Here is a 19,893-nt window from a genome sequence, read left to right as displayed (position 1 = left end):
CTGAAAAGGAACTCACAGGACAACGAATACGACGTGGAAAAAATTCCTAAATTAAAAATTCTATTGAAATACGAAAATTATATTGAAATATTCATATATGCAACAAGTAATATTGTAAATCAAATTTATGGAATCGGCTTAAGTTGGCTCAACCTTTTATTTAGAAGAGCTTCATTCACACAGATATTGTGGTTCTGTCTGGCCTGTGAATGTTATAAATTTAGCATTTTTACTTTACGAAAAATTAATGGCGTCAGGTTGTTAAACTCATTAGCTCGAAAATGGCCTCACAAAAACCTCACAGAGTATAATTAAAAGCAATAAATAAGCAAATGCTTTATTCGCGGTTTCGGACTAGAAGAGCTTCCATTCACATAAACACAATGATATGCAAATTGAAGATGATAGGGCTCAAAAATATACAGATCTATATATTAAATAAAAAACATGAATTATAAATCTCAAATAGTGCGTTAACATATAATTAAATTATTTAAAATTTAATGCTTTGCTCTAATCATGTCATACTAATTACATTTTCTGCAAAACCAATATACTCTGTCTATGCATTTTTAATGGGTATCGTCGTATAATGAGAAGAAAATGCAAACAAACCAAATTGACTTCATGAGCCATTTGGTAATTTATTGCGTGGGTGTTGGTCGCATTTCGTTTGCTCTGCTCCATAGTTAAATTCACTTAATTAAGTCGTTTTTGCTTGGCTCCAAGCGGAAATTGAAGCTTGTAGAGTTTGAAAACCAAAAAATAAACAAGGCAGGTGACATAATTGTTGCACATTAACTTTAACAGAAGGAAAATGAGCGAACATCAATTATAAATGTTGCAAAAGTTGCGAAATGCAAAACAAAACCAAAATTTATGAAATTGTCGTTTTAGATGCGTGTTCGTATACCATTATGGTGTACTGGCAAGAAGAAGCAGCTAGCAGAGCCGAGTTAGGCAACCTGAAACTTGGAAAATGTCAAAAATCTAGATAAAAATCGCCGAGTCTTATGCAAAGAGTTCTATGGAATGGAAAATAGTAGACAGCGAAACATATTTATGGACTCTGGTATATACATAATTTGGGCTGACAGTCGAAAGTAGAACGGGCATCGAAACTTTATCAGAGCAGCCATTATCGACGAGGCGTAAAGAACCAAGTATTGACCCACTTCGGCACCCATAGGGGCACTTTTGGGGGAATGCGAGTCTTTGCTTAGGCGTGTGTGTGTGTGTGTGTGTTTGTGACTCTCCTTATAGAAGTGTAGATCAATCACAAATGCGTTCAAGATATTTTATTTTCTTCTTTCTTTTTATTTTCTTGTTTAAATACTTTTATTGATTGGTGCGTCGCAGTTGTTGCCGACTATTTTAGGTCTTTATTACCGCGCTGCACTTTCGGGCGAGATGCCTCAAAAGCTGAGGCTCTATTTTTGGCTGAACTGGAAGATTTATGGCCAAGCGTCTGCCACTCCGACAGTCCATTCGGCTTACCCAGCCATGTTTACACACTTTAATTGCTTAGAATGGAACAGGCATCTTGCCCTGCCTGTTGAAGAAGAAGAAGAAGAACAACAACAGCCACAAGAGAGGTAGCAGCAGCAGCATGGCACGACAGGAAATGCTCGAGCCGACTAAAAATTGGTTTCTTTTTTTTCTTGCTTTTTTTTTCAATTTCGTGCCCATGGCACACGCCCACCGCCGCCTAGGCTGACGGTGGCTGGTGTTGCTGCTGCCTCTGCCGCTGCTCCATCCATGGCCATAATCAAGGCAATTTAATAATATGTTACGCTGCACACAATTTCACCTGAAAGCCAGCCAGACAACCGTCCAGCTCCTTGGCCAGGAACACTCTACAAAACCGAACCTAAGCGAACCCAGGCTGGCATTGCAGCAGAGATTGTTGATCTTCTGACCAAAATTGCGATTTGATTAAAAATTAAGCGCAGCGCATGCGTGCCCACAAATATATATACATATATACAGACAGTGAGTGGGAGAGAGATAGGCAAAAAAGAGAGAAACAGAGAATGCGATATAGCGGGTACAATAACATTTGGCGAGCGACTGGCCTACGTGACTTTCAGTTGCTAAAAAGGCATCAGCTAGAAATACAGCTTTCAGAATTTACGCATTAGAAAGCTTTGTAATTCTGGATATTGACAAATAAATAAATAAATAAAAGTCAACTGAAATTCACATTATTACATTTATAATAGATTATATAATAAAATTCAATGCTATCTAATGCTATATACAAATTAGATAATAACAAATAATCAAAACAAAATACAGACAGTTTAAATAGATAACATTTTTATCATTATAAATTTAAGATATACATATGTTTGTCACGTTTCTTTGATTATTAAATTGTTTGCATTTATTTAATTTTTTTTTTTTTTTTTTTTTCATTTATTATGATACGAAAGATTATTTTTCCCATCAAGTCAACCGCATACTCTAATAAATTATTTATTAAATACATTTAAATTATTTTCTATACGTTTTTTATACAATGAATGTACTGAGCGAAAAGCGTATATGATAAAAGAAAGGAAAATGTGCTCTGGACTTTTCTAATGACGTTTACGTTTCTTTTCAGACTCTAGCTGGGCACACTTGACTGCTGCAGAATGCTAGCTGCTTTCTATATGGATGCCGCATTGGCTTTTTGTTTGCTATAGCTATTTTGCACGTAATTCGTCACGTAGCTGAAGTTTTGTTGCTGTTGCCTTTGCTGCTGATTATGCATTAAAAATTGCAGCCGGCAATCTGCATAGCCCAGCAGCAATCTAACCCAAACCCCGGGAAAACGAGGCAACTCGTTCGTCACTCAAGCATGGCTCTCCAACTCCAGCTCCCCAGCTGCAGCTCCAGCTCCGACTCTGGCTACATTCACATCTATGTATATGCGCCATTGCTGCAGCCAAATCCAAGTCAGCTCGCTTTAAAGCTTCCACTTCAGTTGCTGTTGCTGATTATGCTCGCGGGCCAGCGAAAGCCATAAATATGCAGGAAGGCAACAACAAAATATGAAATACATTTTTTATACCAGCCCAATAACAGCAAAAACAACAACAACAACAATTTTTACAAATTCGTGCGCCAATTAATGCCGAATTGATATAAAGCCATAAAACATGTACATGCCCGCTGTTATTCAGTGAAGTCGCAACTCCAACCCTTGGACACCCGCATGGCTAGACATTTATGTATAAACATACATATATAAATATATATTTATATATATAAGTGTATGTGTTGGTTCACTGACACTTGGCACATTTGATGACATTCGCTTGGAGTAGACAACATATCAATCAAGTCAAACTGAGCCAGATCCAAGCAGCACAAAGCGCACAAATGTCAAAGTTCATAAATGCCAAAGGTCACCAGGCGAAAAAAGGAATCGTGGGTCTGTCACGAATCGACCCAAGATCTCGTAATAAGTCTCAAAGTTGTGATTGCGAACTCGAGATGTACTGTATCAAATAAGTAAATCGCACAAATCTGTATTATTAATTTTGGGCAGGAAATAAATCAGATTTGAATTGACGTCGATTTCGTAAATATATCGATTATATACACCCTAAATTTACTTCATATAAAGACACGAAATAAACGTCTATTTGTGCTGTTATTAGTGCCATTTTTTCACATACACAAGTTAATTATTTAAACAAGTAAAGTTTCTAAACTTAAAGTGAATATGCATATATTCCTAATCCAAATTCTATTATTGGTTATTGGACAATTGATTTGAGACTAAGATTAAGACACAAACTTATTCAAATATACAAAGAAATAGCTTGTAATAGTCATTTTACAGTATAATAAAAAAAAAAAACAAATTTTTTTCCTTTCTAAGAATACATTAAGAAAAGAGCTGCGATAAAAAGCCTCGCCCATTTTACAGATAACACAACTGCCAGTTTTTCCCACTAACCACTTTTATGGCTTAAAAGAAAAACTAATTTAATCAAAGATTGGAATAAATAATGCTCCTGAAATGGACGTTATTTCTGAGATTAGGTCTAAACAAGAACATTTCTACATTTGTGCTGCTTTATGCCAAAATCGCTTGTTTTTCTGTGGAATAACAATTGTGGTTGATTTAGCAACAATTCTCCGAGGCTGTTCGGCTTGTCGGTCAACGTACAGCGAAACAACAGTTGAGAGTTGCAAAATAGTTGTTGCCACGGCAACCTTGCCGATTATGTCACTGAGTTTCGCGGGCTGCAAGTCTGCCTCCATGCGCAGCACACTCCAAGCCGTCAAGCAGCGAAGCAATCCAGGCTAACCCGGCCGACGACATGTCTCTGCCCTTTCTGCTGCATAGCATTAGCATTACGTGTTCCATGTTCGGGCATTTATGTTGCCCTGCATCTGGACAGAAAGGGGTTGACTCGAGTCCCGCCTTGCAGGTGGCACTGGTGCAATTTACTAAAACATTTCTCAGCGAGAACAGCTCCAAAAACTTCGAGTGACCCAGTAATATCAAGAAACAGAATAGTTGACAGTTGCCCAACGGCCGCCCCCGTTTCTAGCTGGAGTGCAAATGTCAAAAGGTGGCGCTCGCTTAGGCAGACTCATAAATTTAATTGTTGTCAGATGGTACTTTGAAGTGGCGCCCCCTGGCGACGCCAACCGCTGACTACCCACGCGCTGCCACATTTTTAAATATTTAAATCGCATTGCTGTTGCTGTCTCTCTCGCTCTCGCACTAGCACTCGCACTCGGCTGCCCAGCCCGCGTTGTCTTATTTGATACATTTGAATGATGTGTGTTTGTGTGTGCTATTCTTGTCACACTTACGTCTGATGCAGTTTCAATTTTGCTAATGCAAGAACCGTTTTACATTCTTAAAGCTCCAGTTCCGTTCTAGTTTACCAAGGCTGACGGCTGACTTACGAAATGCCAAGAAATGTTGATGCGATTACGTCGAACGAGTGCCAAAGGTTATCAAGAGCGTACACAAGCATTGTTGTTTCCCTCTTGCCTTTTCTTTTAGTTTTTTTTTTTCTTTTTTGGGTGGACCTGGGCCCACCCTAACGGTACTGTTAGGAAAGCATTATTGAAATTTTACCATGGCGCACTTTCAATTTTGTTTTCTTTTGTTGGCCGGCGTCGAATTTGGAACGGATATTGACGCAAAGCTACAGAAACGTTTCTTTGCCCCCCAAGTACGTCAGAAACTAAAAGTAATAGCCAAAGCAGCTAGGTTGTTAGAAACTTTATTCACCAATATAACGGAAGAAGCTTTTCTTATCGTGAGCATTTGAATTGGAATTTGGCTGAGCAATATTTAGTTTTAGCGGATGCTTCCGCTATGCTACACGATGTCCATCAATAAAAATTACCAAGATCGATAACAATCGCAAACTTTTTTAACATAACAAAGCCTTTTTCATCTGACAGTACAGAAGCCACAAATAATTGTGTACTGTAGCTAATCAACATGTATATATACATATACACTGCGCGTCATCAGGTTAGCGCCCCCCTTTACACTCAACCTCAAAGCTAAATAAAATCTAAACCAGCAGAGCTCCATCTTTGAAATTTTTTTACATTATACTCCATTTATTTTTCTTTAAAATACAAAAAGAATGGCTACTGTAACAATAAGGATTATTTTTTAATAATTTTTTTTGTAAAATGTACAAAAAACATGTAACAAAAATTTGGTCATCAGATTAGCGCCCCCTGCGCTAAATTCAATTTATTTAAGTTAATTACCAAAAATAACACCTGTATTTTAAGCTAGTGTTATTTTTAAGTAATATTAGTAGTGCGTAGTGCCGTTTTTTGTTTGAAATTACTTAAAAAATTCGATTAGGAATGGAATTATAAAGTTGTTCAATATTATTCAAGGATATGGTTGATTAAGCGTGTTCAGTACCTTCGATTAACTCTGTCTTTGTACTATAATGCTTTCCGGACTCATATACTTTCCTGACCAACCATCCCCAGACGTTTCCAATGATATTAAGGTCGAGTGAGTATGGTGGCCACTCCATGAGATCAATTTTTTGGCCCTGAATCCAGGACTTCAGGGATCGGGCGGTCTGAATTGGGGCATTATCATGCTGGAAAATCTAATGCCGGTTTTCAGACAGGTTATAAAAATGCGGAACAGCAGTTTTAAACACGATATTATGGTCCTATGCGTTCATGCGCGATGTCAAAAATTGAAGCTTGCAAGTGCTGTAGTAAGATATTGATACCTACACAAATGCCACACCACCCCCCGCCGCAGCGGCTTGGAAACCGTTCCAAATAATGTTCTTCTATGAGTAGGTCATGGATATAATAATTATATCCATCAGTTCCTTCCAAATTCAATTTTTCTCATCAGAAAAGACAACATGCTGCCATTGGGTAGACCACGTCATATTCGCCCGGCCAAAATTAATGCGTATTTCTTTTCTCAGCATATCGACTGGTGTCTTTTTTTTTACATTCTGTTTCTTTAAGTAATTAACTTTCTTAATTGCTCTTTAGACCGTTGATAAGCTCGTCCTAACACTGATTTTAACCCTAATCTTGGTGGTCGATTCGTGGGAATTCGAAGCTTCTCGAACTAATGCTCTTCTATTTCCTTCTGAAATCACTTGATTATTACTATTATATAGTTTTTTCCATAGTTTTCCCTATTTGTAAGAAAATTGCCACTTAGTTTTCTGTTTTTTCCTGATTTTTCAGCAATTTTATGGTTGCATAGTCTAGATTCAAAGTATGCCTCAATCTTTGATTTTCAACCAAAGATAAAACTGTTTCTTTACCCATACTATAAATATATTGAATACTTTGAGCTTCACAAAAAATTTGGTGAGTGTAATTGCCAAAATAAGCAAGATAATTACAATTGCATTTGGGGGCGCTAATCTGATGACGCAAAATAAGTGCACACATTTTTTGCGAAAATAGAGAAGGATAGAAAATAAAACATAACGGGTTTTCACTCGCGGTTTTTTTTGAGAGACATCTCATATGATGATAATGAAATAAAAAAAAAACCAAGAAGTTGCGTGCAATAGGCAAAGAGAAAAACGTAAAAGAAAATGAGTGTAAGGGGGGGCGCTAACCTGATGACGCGAAGTGTATATAAATATAGATGATGTATATATGCCTTAGTGTAAGTGTGTGTGTCACAGATGAAGGCGTGTCGACACCATAAAGTATTTTGTATACCTTGATTAGGGCGTCGACTATCTGAACTTCTGGTTCCATCCAACATTCAATATACATTTTTGTAGCCTGAAAACAATCATAAATACAGTCTATTCGATAACTAATCTCATTTTCTAATTATCGATCAACTGAACACAATATTAAAGACAGTACTACGATAACTTATCGCATATCACTATAAAAATTTTTTTATGTTTTAGTTTTCTTAATGAATACGTAGGATATTTCCCCTTTTTCTTCACATAAAAGAAATTCCATTTGAAATATATAATTCTTTTGGATTGTGTATATATTGAAGAGCTAAATAGGTAAGTAAAAAGAAGCGTATGAATGATTATTATTAGCATGTTCATAGTGCCGAAATAATTAGCATATTAATGTAATTCATAATTAGGAATTTTCAATTTTCATTTGTTATTCAGATATTCAATATGCGAATCAGGCAAATATGAATCATTTTTCAATGAATATGCATTAGTATTGTGTCTGGCGACTTTCCATTTGAAAAAGTGCAATACTAGTTAAGCAGATAGTTTCCTCGAGCTACAGACCATAAATTCTCATATCACAAATCTTATCAGCGTGGATACAAAACAAATAAACGAATATGTCCTATACATAAGTCGAGGAGTGTCAAGTTTTATGAGTGGTTTATTTTGGGAGATTACGCTTCGAGTTTCCAGCTAACCAATGAAACAAATCTAATTAAATCTATGACACACTTGTCAAACAGAAATGGGCACATTTCAGAGTCGCATTCCGTAAATCGACGCCCAATAATCAACCAATAACTATCCGTTCGTATCTCCACTGTTCAATGAATTCTCAAATCGGCAAAGCGTGCAGATAATTCATATCTAATTGTCATGGGCATTGAAAAACGGCAAAGATAAAGCAAAACAAAAAAAAAAGCAATTACATTTTCTCATGTATGGGATTTGTATTGCAAATGCTGGAAGCACCACACATATGGTCAGCTAGGCGACTAGCTGCCACACACACAGCTTCCATGACAAGTAGCCAATCGGCTTTGAAGAAGCAAACTGAGTTGACAAGTGCAGTACACACAGCGGGCAGCGACGGCAACGGCAACGGCGACGGCGACTGCGACTGTGACTGAGGCAGCGGCTGCGGCAGTGACTGCACCTTTGCTTGCTTGGATTTATGGATACAATTGGAAGGCAGGCGCAGAGCGTGGCGGCCGTGTCAACAACACTTTGGCGACGTTGTCAATAATCAGACGCTGAACTCAAAGCAGCGGTAGCAGCAGCAGCAGCAGCAGCGGCTGCAGCAGCGACAGCAGCAGAGTAGACAGTCTCAAGGCGATAGCAACAGCAGCTACAGCAAATAGCAACAACAATAGCAAACAAACAGAGCAAAACAAGTTGCATTTCTTTACATTACTTTTGCTATTGCGTCGAGCTTTTCATTTTCGCATTGTTTGCAGCGCCAATTGCCATAATCAGTGCAAAAAGCCAACGACAAAGCCAAAGACAAAGGCCAAGCGACGATTACGGCGGCATCACTTTCATGCAGCCAGCAAGTATTTGTATCTCTCCTGCTCACACTCTCTTTCTTGGTGTCTCCCTCTCCCTCGCACTCTCTCTCTGGCTCTCCCTCTCTCTGTGTAGTTGTTAGAGTGAATGTGGAGCTGGGCACACCTGAATGCTCAACAGCCAACATTGCCTCATCGAGCGGCAGCAAAAGAAAACCAGTTTCTTTCCACCTATGACGCATGCCTTGCTGGCCTTTAATTTGATTTTCATTTCTTTTCTTTCAATTCGAATGATTTAATCGTTGAAATGCAGTTGAAAACTATCAATAAAAACGTCAGCTGCAATAATAAATTAACTCTTCATCAGCCAAATTTCACAGTGACAGCAATTTTTGCTAGAATTTCACTATGTATGTATAGAAAAATATAGATATAATATAGTAAAGTAGTATACTATACCATATTCTAACAGTCGATTTTATAGATTACAAATATATTCGTTTTAAAATGCGCTGATATCAATTTATGTTTATTTTATAAAATTTTAATAATTATGTGAATATTTGCACACATTGCAATGTCTTCATTTAATTTTGTTTAGTTTTAATTATAATTTGGTTTGCTCTGACGTTAGCGCATTGTTTGTTGTTTTTACTTTTTTACTTTTATATATTATTTTTTGGTTGGTTATTAGAATAAATAATCAGGTTTCATTGTTTGTGTTTTTGTTTCTGTTGCATTACTTAACATAAAAGCATTTTCATGTTTTAATTACTGATCTGCCTCAACAATTTGTTAGTTAATTGAGGTAATTAGATGATGTGCTCTTTGCATTGTGCATTTCGCATCAAATTAAGACTGAAAAAAACTCTCAGCGATGACGAGACTATCTGCCGCACCTCCAGGCGTCATTTTCGTAAAGGTCAACACAAACAGGTAATCAATATATCTCAATGCACATATGCAATGCTCTATGGAGAACTCTTGCAAACGAGGTCAAGAGAGCAATCTAAGCAATCTGACAACTTAATTTCCTTTTTACCCTTCACTTATGTTTGTACTTGGCATCGATATATTTGCCTAAAAGATATAATGTTTCTCTATAAGATACAAAATAAATCTACAAGATATAAAATGTAGCTGTAAGATAAAAATGTATCTACAAGATATAAATTGTATCTATAAGATATAAAATGAATCTATAAGATATGAAATATATCAATAAGAAATTAAATGTATCTATATGACATCAAATGTATCTGTAAGATAAAAATGTATCCACAATATATGAAATGAATCTATAAAAGATATGAATGTAAATGTATCTATAATATCAACCATGTATCTACAAGATCTGAAATGTTTCTAATAGATATAAAATGTATCTAGAGGATATGAAATATATCTATACGATTTGAAATGTATCTATAAGACATGAAATGTATCTATAAGATATACAATTTGTCTATAGAATAAAAAATGTATCTAAAAGATTTTAAATGTATCTATACGATATAAAACGTATCTTCATTATTCAATTATGGAATGATACATTTTATTATATTTTCAGCTATATATTATTTTCTTTCTTCTTCTTATAAACTGCTTTGATGGTAAATAACTCAAATAAACAAACTTTGTTGGCTTAGGTAAATTTTAAATAAATCATTTATGATTTTCAAGGTAGTTTGCATTGTTGCTCACTTTTATCTAAACTGCAGTCAACAAATGATGGCAAGAATATGATAAACGCCGTGAAAATGTAGGCCATTCTACATATAAAATTCTTTTTTGTACAGAATTATGTATTCCTTATGGAATTGGCCCTTAGCAAAATCATATGCTAAGCTCACATTTGCAATAAGTTCTCCAAGCTATTTGTATCAATCAACTACAGCAATGAGGCTAGCTAACATAAGACTACATTATATATTCCTCCACTTTAGTTGAGCTACAGACGAATAAGTGAAATAAATAATAAATGCAATCCTTTGTAGCTGCTCCACTTTTGTGTTGAGGCATTGCAATAGCAAAAGCATAAATAAATAAATAAATGAAATGAAATGAAATGAGTACCTTTGAGTTCGAATGCGTTGGGCCGGGGACGGCTTGTTAAGCAGCATAAACTGTGCAATATATTGGCAAAAATGTGGGTCAACAGCCAACCACAACAATAACACCCAATAAACGCAACAATGATAGTTACAATACAATGTGAGCGTGTGTGTGTGTGTGCGTGTATATGTATGTGTGTGCGTTAATGGTGTATATATGCGCCTGTTTGCAGTTACATATCAAAGTCCCCGCACCTAGAGACCACAGCGCAGCCAAAAACCAAAGGCGCGCCTTTGCTGCAGTTCATCAACTTTGTTTGCTCTTAAAAAACAGCGGGAAATGTAGCGCCCATATTATACACAAACATACACACACACACACATACACAATTGCAATTACACGCCAACTAACGTGAAAATTATGCAAGTAAACAGATTAATTGGGTCAACAAATGAGGTTAACACAGCCAACCAAGTTGACGATAATAACCAGAACAAAGTTAGCGAATAATATGCAACGAGTTAGAGGGAAATCCTCGTCTCTCTCTCTCTCACTCTCTCTTTCTCTCGCTATCTTCGTCTCTCAAGCAAGCTGCTTCCTCTGTATTTTTAATTATCAACAGCAGCAAAACAGGAATCTCTGTTTATATATGTTGGAGATAGCATCCGCTTGACTAAGATTCAAATACTATAAAAGTCCCATGATTCAGGCAAACTTTTCAAAGAAATTCTTTTGGATTCAGCTTGGCAAACTGTTGGTAACTGAAAAAAGCTTGATAAAAATTGCAATTGCGTAACACTTGATAAATATATTTATATAGTTTCATATATTATATATTACATTTGAATCAGAATATAAAATTCATAATATATTTATTTATTTATACATGTAAATAGTCTATCTTTTAGAAAATTCTCGACACAAAGCCTATATATATTATTTGCTTTTTGTGAACTTGAACAGGAAATAAATCGCATTTGAAAATGGACTTAGACTTTTAAGTCGGGTACAAAGAATAGTTTATAATCAAATAGATCAGAAATATTACTCTGTATAAATAGTTTAAGCGCTTACAATAAATCAAGTCCTATAGAAAATTAAGAAGTTGACAAACTAGGAAATGGAATAACTCTAATTTGTATAAAAAACAGAAGAAAACTCATGTGTAAAATCTGAACAACATTTGATTATAAGCAACTTTTTAAATGGAAATACTATAAATCTTGCATATGAACAAGTCTTCGAGTATCGCAGTACACATTCCTATTTGCCTGACTGCATTATACAGATATAGAATAATTAGTCAAATTAATAATATTTAGAATCATAAGTGTTCAAGCATAATCACAGCGTAAATATTAACTGTTAATAAATATCTTAATATGGCTGACTGTTGACTGAATGTTAAATCAAATAAATTTGCTGTTAGCCTATTTCCTGTTGACGAAAGACTGTTAATTACTTCTGAGATAGTCATACATGCCAGTTAGCATTATCTGCGAGTTTCCCATGATTCAATACTTCGAATTCGGTCAACTAACAGTACAAGGAGACCCAGCCAACGTACACAAGGCCAATTTGAGTTAGTTGAGCTGCTCCAAGAGCTCTTGCTCAAATACCCCACACACAGTTGCACCTACTCTCACACCTATTGCCGGTCCAAAGTACAGCCCACAGCGCCGCCAACAAGCCGAATGTACTCAACATTGTCTGAGCATACATATTTATAACTGACATAGAAAAAACAATATATATTTCTATATACATCCATTGTGTATGTACTTTTGTCTCTTGCCTCTATATTTGTGGGCTAGGAATTTCCCCATTTTGGCGCTTTGTCATTTCTGAAAATGTTGACTGCTTCTTATGAGTTTTTTCTTTGTTTTTGTTGCTTTGCTTTGCGTGTGCGTCTGTTTGTGTGGGAAAGTAATTGTTTAAACAACAAAATTTTAAACTTGCAAAAAAGAAACAGAAATAAATTGAGCGCTGCAACGTAATTATTTCAAATGAGTTTTCAAAACCGCAAAGGAAAACACAACAGACATCTGCAGCCGGGTGTAATCGACTGCCTAATACGCTTTCTCGATTAAAATTAATGATTTATCGATTTCTTTAATATGCCACGCCTACAATGGATTTTGCCTTGCCATTCTCCAGTCCTAGAGTCTTCATAAATTTTTGCAATTAAAAAATATACTCTCTTCAAACTATATAAACGAGTATTAAAAGGCAAACCAAGTTTTTTGTGGGTTTCAGCAAGGCGTTGCATCGTAATGAAGACCATTTCAAAGTTTCCAATAGCATTTAGAAGTTTTCAGCTGGAGCTTACCTGCAACAATGGAGAAGAAGGAAAGAAATAAGTTTAGAAAATTTATAGAGAATATATTTGAGACAAAGACGAACAGCGAACAGTGAAGTGAGGGCAATGACCCAAGCATAAATACACACCCACATACACAGACAGTGAGACACACACATGTATACAGTGAAACTTTGCGGGCAATGCCACACATTGCACATCCTGCAACCTCCAAGCAGCCGTCCGCATACTGCTCTGCTCTGCTCGTCTGTGGCACGCTCTTTCACTTTCCTGCGGGCGCTTTGTATCCAAGCAAACTAGCAAAGCACAAAAGGCGCTTGGCGCTTCACGCTGCCAGCTCTGCTGCAAGTGGCCGCAAGGATGCGAGACGCTCGGACCGAAGAAGTGGAGAGAAACCGGAAGCACTTGCCACAAAAGCTGCGAGTTCTTAAAGAATATAACGGCAGTGCGTATGCATTTAAGGCGCAATGTGCCACCAGCGAATTAAGGTCAAATACGGCACAAAAGTTGCAAGCTCAGCCACCCCTTACCCTTACCGCTACCGCTACCCCTTACCCCTTGCTCTGCGGTGTGTGTACCACACTCTGTTCTCGCAGACAAGTCGCGACGTCTGTACCCTGGAAAGTTTCCCATATTAATGACAACGACTTCGTCTTATTGTTGTTGTTTTTGTTTTTGCAAGACAGGATGTGTGCAAGTTTTTTTTTTATTGCAGCTGCAATTTTGCGACGCGCATATCCTGCAGGTGCTCAGAGCTCGCAATATATGTATTACTTGTGTAAGATATATTTAAATACTAGTGAAGTTATAAGAGAATAAATGTCTAGAAATGGATTAGAGTAGAGATATTTTGAGCAAAAAATAAATACTGTCTAAGTGTTGAGTATTCGACTCGAATATAGCCAGGATTCACTGCGTTTCCTTTCTAAAGTATTGAATAAGTTAAGTTATAATAAGTAACTAGTTTCCCATCCTGAAACCTTCCCATTTTGCTCTTCGCTATATGCTCAAATAACTAAAATTTGGGATCGCTATTAATCGATTTCATGAAAAGGAATAAAGTTATTGATTGATTTGCAATTCAAGTCTCATATATGTATGTATATCAAATCCATCCAACATTTAGAATAGAATTCAAGTTGCTGAGCTTTTCCAGTTTATGGCTAGCAGTCCAGTGCCAGACGTAAATATATTTCTATTGAGCAATAGTCGTTTTATTGTTACGATAATTGTTTACTTGCTTTCTTTGCTGATTAAATTCTATACTTAATAAAATTCTACACTAACAATTGAGTTTAGTTTTCTTAGTGCTCAAATTTATATTAGTTGTATCGTGTTCATACTAGTTTCATTTATCCACCCCCATTACACATGCGCTTACACACACATACACATACACAATCACATTTCATGCTCTCTAATTTGGGTTAATCTGGCTACAGCAAAACTTTGAATTGAACTATCCAATCGCCTATTAAAATCATTTTCATTTCTATTTTCACTTTCATTTTTCACACACACACACTCACATACATTTACGAACAAATTACCGACCTGATGCAAATTTGTCGTAAATTGTTATAAGTGGCTTAACAACAGCAACAACAACATTAACACCAACAACAACAACAATTTGACCAACAAACTTTCACTTGGCAAGCGGCTCAAAGGCACCAAAATCAGCTCCTGCCCTATTTGGGTCAAAAAGCTCGCCCGCAGCTGCTGTGAAAAATCTTTTGGCTTATCTCAAACTTTGGGTTCAAATGGCAATGCACGCAAAGCCAATTGGCGCCCAACAGCAACAACAGCAACAACAATCTCTGACTGAGATGTGCGCTGATAAAAGATGCACTACATGAACTTTGAACCGTAGCTCGGTCAGTATCCAATATTCCAGCTGCCCTGACAATGAACTTTGACAGCGGGCTAGCGGGCTAGCGGGCTAGCGGGCGAGGCATAGCAGGCGCTTAGCCAACCAACGCTTAACTGCTTTTTGAGTGCTGGCCAAGCAAACAGCGAAGGTTGATTAATTTATTTCAGATTTTCTTTACTTTCGTCAAATGCGTCAGCTGGCATTTGCAGCTGCTGAAATTAAAAGCCGCCTCCTTCTCCTGTTCACGTTTCCAGCTTACATTTCTTATCACAATCAGACACACTCTCACACACACACACACGCACTGAGCACACTAGTCGTAATTGGGCTCCACGTGCATGCAGCGTTTAAATCAGCTCATGTGTATTTGAATTATGTTCAGCTGTTGCTTTTCATTTTTTTGAAATTTATTTTTGTATTTCACTACCTCTTTGGTACTCCCTCTCTCTCTCTCCCTCCATCTCTATCTATCTTTATTTGCTGATGCTGCTGTTCTCTTATCAGTTTTTTGTACCCCATTTTGTCTGCCACGCATTAAATTTGCTACCGCTGCCTGTCTATCAATTTGCGGTCTAGAACGAAATATTTAACTAAAGCCACAACTCTGACAGACTACAAGATATCCCGTTCACATATATAAATCTATATATGCACACATATTATTAAATAATTAGGGCTACACATTTCAATGGAGTTAGCAAAAATTTTAGGATGAATACAAATTTTTTCGATATAGAGTTTTCTTTGATCTTCACAACAGCTACGCGTAGATTAAAATAAGTTGAATGTCTCCTGCGGCTTTACAATCTCTCAGTGTGTTTGTGTGTGCTTACAACGAGATAATTTTTCATATATTTATGCACAGAAACATATTTATTATTAGATAAAGAAAGTCAGTTCAAGGTGATTATTTAAGCCTGTGTACAAAAGTGAAGGAAAAATAATAATAATAAAATATGTTAACTTATAAACAAATGATAAAAAATATAAATGAATTTAGCATCAGAAACGAAAAAAACTCGCTCGTCAAAACTTATTAAAGGTTTTTGAAGAATTTATACCAATTTTTGAACAAGTGTTCTATGTCTCTTTGTCATGTTTTCCACGAGTTCGCTCAACTCTATACCGTACACACAGATATTTTATAAATATATGTGTGTATGTATATTTCTTTATAGCATGTGTGTTGGGGAAATACTAATATACCTAAATACACCACAAAACAAAATAGTGTGAAAATCTTGTTAAACACACGGACAAGTTTGTATGTATGTGTATACAAACATGCACATGTGTGTGTGTGTGTATTTTGTAGTCTCTCCCACGCTTTGACAAAAGCCACACTTCGGCGCTCAAACAGTGACATGAATCATGAACATGAATAAAGGCAGTTAATTAGTATGTGCATGTGTGTGTGTGTGTGTTTGTGTGTGAGCGTAATAAGTGCGTGTTAGGGTTATTTCATAAATAAATTTGCACTTAACAAATGACGAGAATGTTACCAAGCGCAACAGGCACACAGCAAGCTGAACTCTTAAGGTGGACATTCGCGCGAGGGGGACAGTAATACACATACACATAAATACATATGTACATGTGCATATATACATAGATTAACTGCCAGGCAACAAGGAAGTCGTGAAACAGAGCAATGCTCAATAAAAGAGAGGAGCAGACAGAGCAACAGCAACAGCTACAGCAGTCAGACAACAACAACGGAATTAAAATTTAATTTTAATCGCCAAAATGAAATAAAAAAGAACAAACAGCGCGAGCAGAGGGAGGCATACAGCGAGAGAGAGAGATAGAGAGAGGGAGAGGGGGCATGCAAGCCTATCCATTGACTACGCAGACACTCCCCAACACTGACAGACGTACAATATATGTATGTATGCACATATACAAACAAACATGAATGCATACATACAGAAGTGCATGCATGTTTGTATGTATGTGTATGTATGTACATACATAATGGATAATGGCGTGCAGACAAATAAATTTTCAAGCAGGGCAACGTTGCCTGCCGTATGGGCAACTGCATGCATGCCACACACACACATAAGCACACATATATACATACATATTTATGTATGTATAAAGAAAAGAAAATTTAATAAACACAATATACAAAACAGCGCAGGCAGGCAGCGAGATCCGCAGAAACACCAACAGCACATGCATACACACACAGTTGCATGCATATGCATGTGTATGTGCATGTAAGCCTGCAAGGCTAAAGATTTGTAAGCAAAGAGCGGCGATCGGCAAGCAAGAACAAGCACAGCAGCAATAACAACAACCAGGCGAACAGGTCGGCATCAGGTAAACACATGCAACAGCAACAGGAAGTCAACGTAGAAGCGAGACAGCTTCAACGATAGAACTGATTCTGATAAATATCGATAAATGACCAGCGGGGCATGAGGCAGAATCTAGTCAAAACAAAAGGTGAACCACAACAGGTAAAAAGAAGAAAATGACAAATACACGAAAAAGAAAAACCCTGCTGTTGATGCTCTCCGTTTGTGTGCCTGTTTATGCATGTGTATGTGTGGGGGCGCGACAACCGAAAAAGCAACTGTAAAATATGCAACTGAGAGAACCTGCTAAGACTCGAGGACCACAGCAACAACAACACCACAAAGTAATGTTAAATATTGTCAGAGGCACAGGAAAAGCACCGCCAACGTCGCCGTCGAAAATAACAGCATGAGGCTGTAGGAGACAAAGCAAAAGCAAAAGCAAGAGACAAAAACAAAATTCATATACATATGTATGTATGTAGATAGAACGTGAACGTGAACAAGCTAGAGTAAGAGCGAGAATGAGAGCGCAGCGTATGCAGTTATTTATGCACGCAGAGGTGGAGACAGAGCGTTGTCAGTGTGTTCTGCTATTTTGGAATGCCCAACAGATGAAACAAAAAATCATGTAGAAACTCGAACTGCCGACAAAACAGAAAAGAAGCGGCTGTGGTTGTACTTGTTGTTGCTTTTGCCATTATGTCAGAGCGCATGCGTTGGGAAAATGCCGCGTTGGGCTTTTCATCGGTGTTATTGCTGCTGCTACGTGCTCCTGTTGTTGCTGTTGTGCTTTTACATTTTGATTTTGGGCAAACGCACACAACGAATTTATGCGACGTCGCTTGTCAACACTGTTGGATGTTGGATGTTCTATGCTGGTGGTGGCTGCAGTCGAGGGGGTGTTTTTTTTTTAATTTTTTTTTTTTTTCAGTTTTGGGGGTTGTTGTTGGAGCACTAAATATGCTCACATAAAAGGAAAAAGAAAACGAAAACAACATTCAAATGCAAGCAGCGACGCAGTAAAAAGCCACCCCACATGTCAAACCGTCTCCATCTTCCCCCTTTCTGATATAAACAATTAACAACAATAAATTGCGTTATAATTCATCATTATCAAGTTCAATAGACTCCGGTCATTGAATCCAATTCCATTCTAAAAATAATCTCAAAAAAATTCTACGACGGATTTGCACACAGTCGAACTCTCATTTCTTCGCCAATTACCAATTACAAAATGAGCTAATGAACCCGATGTTGATAAGAATTTATTATTCAGATCGTAAATATATACAAAGTCGTCATAAAACAATCATACAAATACTAGATATACTGTTGGGCGTATGTGTACCTACCGTTTGACCATTTTGTTGGTTACCCCAGAGTTGTTTTCCTGCTGCGTTCCAATATCAACGGATTTATTATAATCCAGTTTTGAGGTAAAGATTTTGATGCGACGGAAATCAATTTTGGCGGTGTATCTGGATTAACCTTTTTAGATTTCAATTAAATTTATTGGAATTACTAGCATTTCATAATTGGAACTCTCTATTACTATTAATAATTTCGAATTAATTTGTATTTTTATTTTTACTTTTAATTCTCACTAGGGTAGTCCAATTGGACTCATTAGAGACGGTAACAGTAACGCAAAAGCAAAGCGCAAACAAAAACAAACGAATGCCATAAAGCGCATTGTAAACAAAAACAAAAAATTGAGAATTTTATTTCAGTGCTGCGCAGTACAAATACATATGTACATGTATGTAGATGTATATATACAAATTATTATATTGCTTGTTTTTACGCGTTATATGTTTATGGCTTAATCATTTAGTCTCAGTTAGCTGCAAATAGCAAAAGGCAATAGCAACAGCAACAACAAAAACAACTTCGTTTGCGTTTTGTTTTCCGTCTTCTGTTTTTGGCACACGCTCTGTATGTTTGTAATTTATTTTCTGCAACACTTCAAGGGCTTTGCAGCAAAAGCCACAAACAATAGCAAGAGCAACATTTATTGATTCACTGTTATTGCAACTTGGTTGCTTCGGCTAAAATCAAACACAAAATAAACACGCGCTGTTTTTGGAGATGAGTGCACTTTTTCTATTTTACGCGTTTACTTTTTCGTTTTCTTTGCGTTCAGTCAGCCCAACAGCAAAGGCAACAACAACAGCGAATAATTCCATATACAACACCTACATCCATGCATTCATACACATACACACAAATACACAAACTTATGCATATGAATTTACGCTCTCCTTCAAGCTAAGTGGCAACTGATTTGATTTTAAGGACACTAACTATGTTTTACCTTTTTAAAAAACAATTTTGTTAGCAAACTTTATTTGCAAACTAACAACGTATTTTCATAGATTTTTACACTTTAATTCACTTGTCGCAGTAAAATTTTTTCTGCATTTCCCGAGTTTACTTATGATATGCATTCGCGGTTAGCTCTTATTTGGTTTGCCGTGAATAAATTCAAAATGAATAATAATAGCTCGGAATTGAAATAGCAATAACTTTAACCGTTTCAAAATATCTAAAAATTTGTTATCAAGCGGTCCCCGTGTGAACACGACGCGCTGTTGTTACCGTTTGTACAGAGAATCGAGAGATGTTGGTTTTATAGCAATATATC

General features: G+C 36.8%; 1 protein-coding gene across 1 annotated transcript in view; it reads right to left on the bottom strand.

Moving 5' to 3' along the window:
• Window positions 1-19,861, bottom strand: part of LOC6573379 (protein pellino) — a 33,028-nt gene extending 13,167 nt beyond the window's left edge. Inside the window, exons 1-2 of the mRNA XM_001999424.4 lie at window positions 19,564-19,861; window positions 18,602-18,737 (exon numbers count right to left, since the gene is read on the bottom strand). Of these exons, the coding sequence (XP_001999460.2) occupies window positions 18,602-18,612 (11 nt within the window). The 5' untranslated portion in view covers window positions 18,613-18,737; window positions 19,564-19,861. The remainder of the gene's footprint in view (window positions 1-18,601; window positions 18,738-19,563) is intronic.
• Between the last annotated feature and the right edge of the window lie 32 nt (window positions 19,862-19,893).

This window comes from Drosophila mojavensis, unplaced genomic scaffold (assembly GCF_018153725.1).
Source record: "Drosophila mojavensis isolate 15081-1352.22 unplaced genomic scaffold, ASM1815372v1 contig_16, whole genome shotgun sequence".
NCBI lineage: Eukaryota > Metazoa > Arthropoda > Insecta > Diptera > Drosophilidae > Drosophila > Drosophila mojavensis.
Note: the sequence above shows the minus strand (reverse complement) of the source record. Positions and strands in the feature narration are given on the sequence as shown.